Source organism: Quercus lobata, chromosome 10 (genome assembly GCF_001633185.2).
Source record: "Quercus lobata isolate SW786 chromosome 10, ValleyOak3.0 Primary Assembly, whole genome shotgun sequence".
Taxonomy (NCBI): Eukaryota; Viridiplantae; Streptophyta; class Magnoliopsida; order Fagales; family Fagaceae; genus Quercus; species Quercus lobata.
In genome coordinates this window covers 3,588,801-3,598,891 of record NC_044913.1, presented here as the reverse complement: position 1 = coordinate 3,598,891, position 10,091 = coordinate 3,588,801, and the positions used below count along the sequence as shown (strand labels likewise).

General features: G+C 32.5%; 1 protein-coding gene across 1 annotated transcript; it reads left to right on the top strand.

Moving 5' to 3' along the window:
- The first annotated feature begins 3,676 nt into the window (after window positions 1-3,676).
- On the top strand, window positions 3,677-9,457 carry LOC115965697 (WD repeat-containing protein 48 homolog). Its single transcript, XM_031084988.1, has 3 exons — window positions 3,677-4,165; window positions 8,234-8,428; window positions 8,960-9,457. Exons 1-3 carry the CDS (start codon window positions 3,752-3,754, stop codon window positions 9,065-9,067), a joined length of 717 nt encoding a protein of 238 aa, XP_030940848.1. The 5' UTR covers window positions 3,677-3,751; the 3' UTR covers window positions 9,068-9,457.
- The last annotated feature ends 634 nt before the right edge of the window (window positions 9,458-10,091 follow it).

Genomic DNA, 10,091 nt, shown 5'->3' with positions numbered 1-10,091 from the left:
ATGAATAAATTACCTAAGAAAAAAAATGATAGAGAGATAATATTTAAATGGGATAGAGGGAGATTAAAAATAAATATTCATCCAAAAATAATAAAAAAGAAAGAATATTAAAATAGAATAGGAAAAAAATAGAGACTTTGTTGGAAAGTATATTTGAAAATAAAAATTTAGAGAGATTTGTGCTTTTTAATTTAAAATTATTTAACTAAAAAATATGGGTATTTTAGAAAGTTTAAGAATTTATTTGAGAATATTTTAATACATAGGAAAAATGATGAAACTCAAATAGAAAACCAAGTTATCAGTAGTATAGATATAAATATAGATAAAGAAATAGGCCTTTTTTTTGGGTTGTGTAAATAGAATTGATGAAACCTGGTCCAAACCCCACAAGGCCACAAGATGGGTGATATGCCAACAGGCCCAAAATATCATTTGCAGAAGCTTTTTTTTTTTTTTTTTTTTTTGAGAATTAGCAATTGGCCACATTGATAATCACGTGATTTTATTATTTTTGTAAAATCATTATACTGCATCAATTACAGGATCCATTATGCATGCAAATATAAAATATTTAAAATAGCCCTTACAAAACACGTGAGCTATGCTTTTCATTGCACATTCTTTATTATGCACTAGGATATGATTCATATGAATATATAATAAAAGCAACAACCTCGTTTATGCATAGTATTTTTGACAAATTATCACAAAGTTTAAGCACTTCATTTGGTATAATCTCATCTTTTAATGAAAGACAGCTACTTTAAGTTTTTGGGCTCTCTATGAATGCATCTACATTAAGCTTCAAAGAGCCCTCTGGGACTTTTAACTATATCAAGTGTTTTTAACTTATTTGCTTGTATATATATCTTTTTAAAAAGTCTCATTTCTTTTGGTTACAACTATACTCCAACCAACTGCTAGCAAAAATACTTTTAGCAAAAAATTACTTCCAAATATACTTCAAATCAAATGATACCTTCATATCAAAGATCTATTTAGTATGTGATTTAGGTGAGTGAACTTTTTTTAATGCATCAAATCAAGAATCACATTAAGAAAAATATAGAGAGTGGAGTGCTATTGGAGTTTTGGCCATTAACCAAAGAGCAATTTTCATGAAATGGATGCCATAAACTTGTAGTTCAATTGGTACTAGGATTTTTCAAAAGAAAGCTTTCAAAGTTTGAATCCCCTTTCTCTAACTATTGACTTAAAAATAAATAAATAAATAAATAAACTGACTCCACCGATATCAATCTAATGATCCAATCTCCGATTATAGATTAAAATTCACATAATACAATTGTTGGTTTATCATTCTTAGGTTAATTTACAACAACTCGGTAACATTAGAGAGGTAATCCCTTCGTTTGCAACAAAATTAGAGAAAACAATAAAATCGTTTATTTAAAAAGTAAATAGATAAATGCTTGATCGATGGTAAAATCTTATTTACTTGTGGTCTTAAGGCTACTTCTTGTTTTTGGCTAGAAGCTATCTTGATTCTTGAGGATTTTGCCTGACTTCGTATTAAAAAGGTTAAGAGTTCGGTAATACCTCAACAAAGTGGACTTAATCAAAACTATGATGATATAGACTCAATTAGAAGTTGGCTAAAAGTTAACCGTGATCTAATAAAAAATGTAGCATATAGCATATAAGGCTACTAAATAATCCATTTGAAATTTTAAAGCTAACTTGAGGACTTCATTACATAAAATAATTTTAAAGTTAACCGTGTTTAAATATCACTTATTTTGCTGAAAACTGAAAATACTGTAACAAAATAATTTTTAAATATGTGAATAGTGCCGTGAAACTCATTTTTAATAAAAATTTTATTGAAAAAAAGAGGTTTGTAGGTCCCATGAACAGTACACGGAACCCACTGAAAACACACTATAGCCACAGAAAGCGCATCTAAAAAGAAAAAAAGAAAAGAAAGAAAGAAGAAAACGAAAACGTAGACGCAAGACGCTGCCTTTTCAGTAGTACCCAAACGAGTACTAAGTTATACTAATAGTCCATTTGGATTGAAGGAGAGTAGAAAAGGTAAAGTAAAGTTTGCCAAAAATAAGTCTAATTTTTGGCCAATTATAGACTCAACTCCCTTTTGCTCCCCCTTCTCCACCCTCAATTCAAACCAACCATAAATAACATTAATTTTTAGAAATTGTAGTATTGAAAGATACGTTGCTTGCATTAACGTAGCAACATAGGTACATTCAAAACTAAGTCTATGCTAAAACTTGAAATTACAAGACTATGTAAGCAGAATTTGGATGTATGTGTGGTGAATCCATTTCATTTGAAGGTCAATCTTATTTAAACTTGAAGTTCAACTATTTGACATTTTGTCCAAATGTGTTCTCTCCATGTGTTGACGCTATTCCATTAACTTTTGAGATAGTTACTTAATTAGGCTTAACTCCCTTTCATTTAGATTTTTTATTTCTTATAAATAATTTGATTGCCACGTAATAAATACATGTTTTAAATGCATTAAATTGGTTCTTTAAGTTATTGGGGCTATTGTACCGTGCAATATCTTTTTAATGGTTTAAATCAAAAGTTAAAAAATTACCTTGTAATATTAACTATTTATTAAAGAGAGTTAAAAAAGTGAAAAAAAGCTGATAATTAAAAGAATTTTTAAATTTTTTTAAAAGGTAAAGTGTTATGAGGTATTGCATGATACAATAGGTTTAGATATTAGATACAAGTTACGGCATTTTACACCATGTGTCATTTAATTTTATTTTATTTATAAATATTAAAATGTCTTATAAATGATAAAAGATACTAATTTACATGATGCAAATTCTATAATAATTGAAAAATAGGCATAGCAACATGTCATAGAGACATAGAGTCTAAATTTGTATTACTAGTTTTGCAAGTGAGAAAAAATAATAATAAAAGGTTTTTTAAAAAAAAATATCATTATTGGAATGGTATTTCTTTTTAGAATTTTATTGGAAAGGTCCTTAAACTCTCAATTTAAACCATTATTCCTTTAACCATGATCAAATAGTACATTTTAGTAATATTTATCACTAAAATCTAATAAGTTAATCATATGCTATGTGACAGAAACCGTACATACATCACATGATTGAATTCGTTAATCTTCTGCAACAAAAAATCTTAACTCATTTGAGTTGTCAATTAATTATCAAATCAAAGTGACACTTCCCAAAAAAAAAATTTTGTTTTTTTTTTTTTTTGATAGGTTTTTGTTAATATACATATATATACTCTCTGCAGAAAAAAAAAAAAAAAAAAAAAGGAAAAGAAAAAAGAAACGACAACTTTAGGGACTTACTTCTTCCAAATCCCAATCATTAGATTCTATAATTCTTATCAAAAAAAAAAAAAAAAGAGAGGGAAACTCCCGAAGTCTCAATCATTTGAGGATTAGAGGAATCACATCACCCCCAAAATAGCCAATCGGCAATACCCAATCTGGGAAAATAAGAGTTCACGTTTTGCACGGCTCTGATTGGCCAGAACATTAGTCACACCGACACGGAAACACCCAATCGCAACCCATCTTTTATTATAAAAAGGACATCTGTCTCTCTTTCCCTAGAGAGAAAAACAAAGCGCACACTGCGAAAACCAAAACCAAAAAAAGTTTTTTTTTTTTTTTTTTTAGAGAGAGAAAAAAAAAATTATCGTTAAAATTTGTGTATAATTTTTAAAATTAATAGAGGGATCGGAGAGATCAGTGAGTGAGTGAGTGATGGAAGGAGTTGGGGCCCGACTCGGTAGGACCTCGACTCGGTACGGCCCGGCCACTGTGTTCACTGGGCCGGTTCGGAAGTGGAAGAAGAAGTGGGTCCATGTAGCTCCTTCTACTAAGGACAACCACAACAACAGCCACAACAACCACAATCATTCTCATCAGATTCACAATCACAGTGGCGCCACCGTGACCGCCACCGCCAACGGTACGAGTAGTAACGGTAATAACGGTTCTCATCTCTTGCTTTACAAGTGGACCCCAATCACTCAAAGCCAGAACACCAATAACAACAACAACAACAACAATAACAACAACAATAGCAACAGCAACAATACCGTTAATGTGGGGAACAAGAGTGACGTGGCGGCTGCCCTGGAGGAACCACCTCGTCGTAAAATCAGATACATTCCGGTACACCCTTTTTGTCTCTTCTTTTTTATGATTTTTTTTTTTTAATGTTTTTATGTTTTTTTGAGGGTGTAGTGTGTGTTGGGATTTTTTGATTTTGGTGAAAAATTTGTAGGTTTTTTAGGTTTTTTTTTTGTGATGTGATCTGGGTTTTTGGGATTTTGTGAGAATAATGGGTTTGAGATGTGATCTGGGTTTTTGGGTTTGTGTTAAATTGATGGGTGTTTATAGGTTGGAGAGGTTTTTTGGAGAACTGGGATTTTTGTCTTTTTGGGGGGGTTTTGGAATGTAAAGTTGAAATCTTTTGATTTTGCAATTGGTGTTTGGTGGATGAATTGGGAAAGACATGTGGAGAATAAGCAAGATTGAGGGAAAGGAAACATTAAAAAGCTTAGAATTTTTCGAATTGTTAATTATTAAGTCGTTGTAAGGACCAAGGACGGTTTAGACTGTACTAGATGTGGAGTTGAAGATTCACGGAGTTGAAAATTTTGGTTTCCATTTGGAGATGTGGATAATGCCATGTGTATTAAGTGTACTTGGGGTGCATCTAGTTGTAAAGTTTTTGAAAAATACTTGTTTGGATATGACTGCATTTATATGTATATAATTGCGTATAATATGTCATTTATTATACATACTTTCTTGTCTGATGTCGTTGTAAAAGATTTGTGTACTTTATGGGATGCCAACTTGGAACTTTGTACTTTCAGCTTGATCTAAAAGGCTAAAAGTTAGTACAATTGTGATATTTCTAGAATGTATTGCTTTCTCATTCCTTTTTGTTAATTTTAGTACTTTACTTGAAATAAGAGAGAGAGAGAGAGAGAGAGAGAGAGAGAGAACAATTGAATCATAAAGATATTGCTTCTTATGTGCTTGAGTTGTTTGGTAACCTAACATTTGTAACGGTCATTCTTTTTTCGGGTGGGATGGGGGGAGGGGGGCATTTAGTACCATTTAGAACTATGCTTATTAAAAAAAAGTAGCGTTTAGTACTATGCTGAAGTACAGAGATATATTTGGTCATTCTCTATATGGTATGTTTTCTAAGAATTCAAATTTTGGTCATGAAAGACTCAAAAGATGTAGTAATCCTAGATAAGTCTTGCATTTTATGTGCTGTGGCACTAATACTGTAATAACATGTATTTGTAGATTAGTTCACATGATTCTTTTTTATGCAAGGGACCCATTTTCGATATTGCATTGATCGGTTCATAAGATCAATGAGAATGATTTATGATTTATCAAAAAAAAAAAGATCTATGAGAATGATTTGCGTTTTTTTTTTTTTTCCATTTCATTTATATCTTTAAAGAGAAATAGATATGGTATTGTATGATTATTGAAATTACTGGGGTATGTAGAGGATTGCTTTCATGCTTATCAGGCATCATATAGATTACTATAATGATGTCTGTTTCACTTAAAAGACACAACTGATGATGTGCTTTTCTACTATAGCTTTGTCTTGCTAAGGTCTAGTCTAATAGTTATGAATACATAAAAAAATGGTAGACTAGGAAAGTTTGTCATATTACACTGGAGATACCAGAGGAGGTGGTGATGGTGTCAATTGGAAATTTGTTTGGTGCCTGGTAATGAGATATGTAGGTCAGAGTTTCTCTTAAGAGTTAAGAGTCAATTTTAGGAGAGTCTTATAATGTTTCTGCTTGTTCTCTCTCTCTCTCTCTCTCTCTCTCAAAATTACTTGTTTTTTGAAACCTAGAAGCTAAAATAAGGTAACCATCTTGCTTAGCATTTCTTCTGTTTCTTGATGACAAAATTTACTATTTGGGGGCCATGAGAATGTCCTCACTCTGGATTTCCTTATATCTAATAAAGAATCAGTTTTAAATTGGCAATATATTGAGCTAATTGTGGTGGAATTGGTTTGGGAAATGATCGTCTGGTGTGTGGAATTTAGCTCAGTTGTGTTTGATGTGGATTTTGTGGAGGGAGAAAAATTCTCTCACTCTTAAAAATGTGGAAGCATCGTAGATGCAGTTGAAGCTATCATTTCTTAGAATTCTCTGTGGGTGGTCCATGGTCAATGACAGTGGTAACCTGACAGAATTTACTAATTCCATTTCTTTTTGCACTTAATTTGTTTGATAGCAATTCTTTAAGCTATCTTATGCTTTGTAGCCTCCATGAGCTAGTTTCAATACAATAAAACTTATTTACTTAAAAAAAAACAATTGTGCTAATTGTGCATGTGTCTGTCTGTGTGTGGGAATTCAAACCATGCAATGTATGAAGTCTTGTTCTCAGAGATATCTTCTGTTCTTTAAAATTTATATATATATATATTTTTTTGTAATTTGTTTGACATAAGAGATTGGTCACACTCTTTGTTTGTGTTTTAAACATCAAACATGAGATATACTTTTTTAAAATTTTGCTAGACATAGTAACATCATAAAAGTTGGGTAGAAGGAATGTAAAGGCTTTTGAAAGGGCATAAGTAAAGAAAAGATGTGAAAGGAACTTGCGTTTCATTTCAAGTAAATTATATATAGAGTTCCATTTATTTCCTATTGTCTTCCCCTTTTTCATGACCTTGGGCCTTGGCTTGGACTTGAATTTGGTTATGTGAAAGCTGATGTTTGTTGTGTCTTTACCTGATATCTACACGTGGCCTGTGCTGGAAACCTTTTTTTTTTTTTTTTTTTATAAAAAAAATAAAATAAAATAATGTAAGGATCCTTTCTAAAGAAGAGCCCTTTGGACTCGCCTCTAGTCAGTAAAACCTACGGCCAATTAACCCCACCCGCCAAAACCGGTTGCTGGATAGTACTGGGGCATTCACCCCTGACAGGCTAAGCATTTTATGCTCACTGTGCTGGAAACTTACCAATCTAAGACAAGTAGTATGGCTGAAGTAGTTTTTAGAGAATTCTTGGAAATAGAGTTTAATCATGCCACATAAAGTAACAGCTGATAATTTTTATGCATCTCAAGTTCTCAACTATATCTGACATAAGAATTTGCAAACCAGATGGGAGAATTGGGTTTCAAGCCATGCATGTTATTCACTCACATGATGTAGGTCAATAGTGGAGTTAGTCCCAAATAATTATAAACTTAAGTATTAAAGAAGTCACATTCAGTGAAAAAGGAAAAAGTATTAAAGAGATCATATGCAATGGACTAATTTAGTGTTGGAGTTTTGATGAATTTGGACAATGTATTAATCAAACTTAACATGCAGATGCAATTCTTGTTAAAAACAAAGGCAGACATACTGCAAATATTTTTAAGACTGTTTGTATACACCTTGTGTATATGGAGGTGCTCCTTGCAGTTAATAATAAAATTTTACTTATCAAAAAAAGATGAGATTAACTTAGATTTTGAGGATGTCAGATTAGCTAGTTTAAAAGACGAATCTTTAGTCACTGAATGCCTTTGAAGAGCATGGGCATTTCTCACTGACATCAACTGACATTAATGTATTCTTATTAACTGAATCAAGCATCGTTAAACTCATTCTGGGTCCATTACCTGAATTTTGATTAGTAGAGGAAACTTTATTCTGATCTTGCTTATTGATTTGGATGAAAGTTTTGGGCAGATTAATTTTTCTGCATTGTAGCTTCCAAGTTTTTCCTTTCTACACTCCCTTGTACTGTGAACCTTTTTGCCTTTCCTCTTTTCTTTTCTACTAATAATATCCCATATGGAAAGAAAAAACCTGTTAAAATGCCCTTTAGATATTGTTGCTAGAACAAAAAAATTGTAAGAAAAGAGAAATGTAATATGGTATGCTAGTTTTTATTCATAATGTTGGAAATAAGCATATATGCTGGTGGTTGGGGAGAGTATAAAATTGCAATTAAGCACTTCTTGTGTGTTTGCTAGTGAATGTTTTAGGCGTTTTAATGAATTCTTGTTGGAAAATGCCAACTCTTAACAGTATGTCCGAAATAGCCACCCAGAATTGAAGATCTATTTTCTAGATTGATGCTTTTGGAATGAGTTTTAACGAAGACAACCATTTGAAGAATTATATGTTTCATTTGTTGTTGTTGGCACTGTGGATCAATGATCATTTTGGTTGTGCAGATTGCTGTTCTAGAGGAACAGAAGAATGAGGATGCAGAAAACGAGGCTGCAGAACAGGTTGATGATGATGATGATGATGATGATGATGATGATAAACAAATTGATATTGATCCTAATGCAACAGAGTCAACAGCAAGGGTTGAGGTTCTGGACGAGAAACCTGACATTAATGACGTGCCAATGGAGGAAAATCAGGTGAAATGGTTACTTATTTCATTCTTGTTTTATATATCATCATTTCTGATTTAGACTATTTGTAATATTATCTATTGTGGAGACAATTCTGTTCACACTGCACTCAAAGTAATCTGGACAGAAAGGCTGTATGGACTGAGCGTACAAGGACACTGATGTAATTTTAAGGGGAAAAATAGGATACTTCTGTAATTAGTTAGATAAATGATGGTCCTTACTTACCGTAAAAAGAATCATGAATGGCAACCTTGCTATTTGTCCCATGTTAGAAATTCAAAAAAGCATAGTAAATTCCATCTAAAAGTTTATGAAGAATAGTTATTTGAAAAAAAAAAAGGTCTGTCAAAAAGTTTATCTCTCTTTTGATTTCCAACTGCATCCCCAGAGATTGGTGTAGGAAAAATTTTAGTTTCAAAAGTTTGCTTTCCCTTACTGGCTTGAGATTAATCCCACATCACTGCTAAACTCTGCTTTGTGTCTTACTTAATGTTTACATGTATACTTAACCAAAAATTTTTATTTGTGTGTCAGGACAATAATCAATTAGTACGCCAAGATCTGAATGAGAGAACTTTGGATTTGAGTTTAGGCTTGAAGGCACATGATGATGACCATGATCCTGATTCAAAAACTGATTAGACCAGAGATGGCCAGTAGAAAAGAGAGAAGGCAAGTAGTGTTGAGACATGATTCCATCTTTGGGTTTTTGGATGCTGAGACACGAGAAACCTACTTGTTTACAGACTCAATTTTTTCTTGTTTTTTTATTTTTATTGAGCCACTGGCTGTCTGAGGTTAAAGTGTATTTCAGTGGCATATGCATGTACTTTAGTCCTAATTTGATTCTCCCTTTCTGAGCTGATTGCAGTTTCTACCGATTTGGTTTTAGGAGAAAATACATTAATTATTTTTTTAATCATTGGATAATAGATTTTTTATTTTGTTCCTCTCCAGCTTTGTCTGAGAACTTCTGAGTCTTGACATGCTGGAATTACAGTGAAATGGAAATTGAATGAATCATCTTCTCATGGTTATATTCGTATTGAAGACCTAGTATTACTTTACATTGTGTTACTTGCACTGACAGTATATATGTGCTTTACCAAGATTGTACCAGGTGAAGTGTTATACGAAGCAGGTTAAGAATAAATGATAACAATCTTGTCATAGTTAAAGCATATAAACAACATGATTGTGCAGCTGTTTTAAATCTCTTCTAAACATCAACTCACATGCCTGTTATGTAAATAATTATTTCCAACTTGCGGGCCGCTTTAACTTCTGGATTTAGAGCCTGAAACGAAAACCATTCTCGTATTACATTTGAAGAAGGCAGGATTTTTATGCAAGCTTCGAAGAACTTTACAATTAATTGAGCCAGATCATCCCAATCTTTTAGGTATTTCATTGAATAACCAATCTGTTGAATAAAGAGATTTGGGTTGAGTGTTACACTGATTTAACCAGTTAGACGCCTAGACTTGACCAATTTGGGACACGCTGCCTCTCACAATCCCCACCCCATAAAACATGCCATGCCCGTTATACAGGACACAGGGTGAAGATGTCATCGTCCAAAGTCTAAATTCAAATAACATGAGACTTCAAGGCACATCATATAAAAATGCCATACACAAACACTTCCATGGGCTCTCCATAGACC

What these genes read in the sequence shown, in the direction of transcription:
- LOC115965697 (XM_031084988.1), top strand. Translation starts at nt 3,752, where the DNA reads ATGGAAGGAGTTGGGGCCCGACTCGGTAGGACCTCGACTCGGTACGGC. An exon ending in GTAAAATCAGATACATTCCG is followed by an intron (nt 4,166 to 8,233) that starts GTACACCCTTTT and finishes TTGGTTGTGCAG; the next exon opens with ATTGCTGTTCTAGAGGAACA. An exon ending in TGCCAATGGAGGAAAATCAG is followed by an intron (nt 8,429 to 8,959) that starts GTGAAATGGTTA and finishes TTTGTGTGTCAG; the next exon opens with GACAATAATCAATTAGTACG.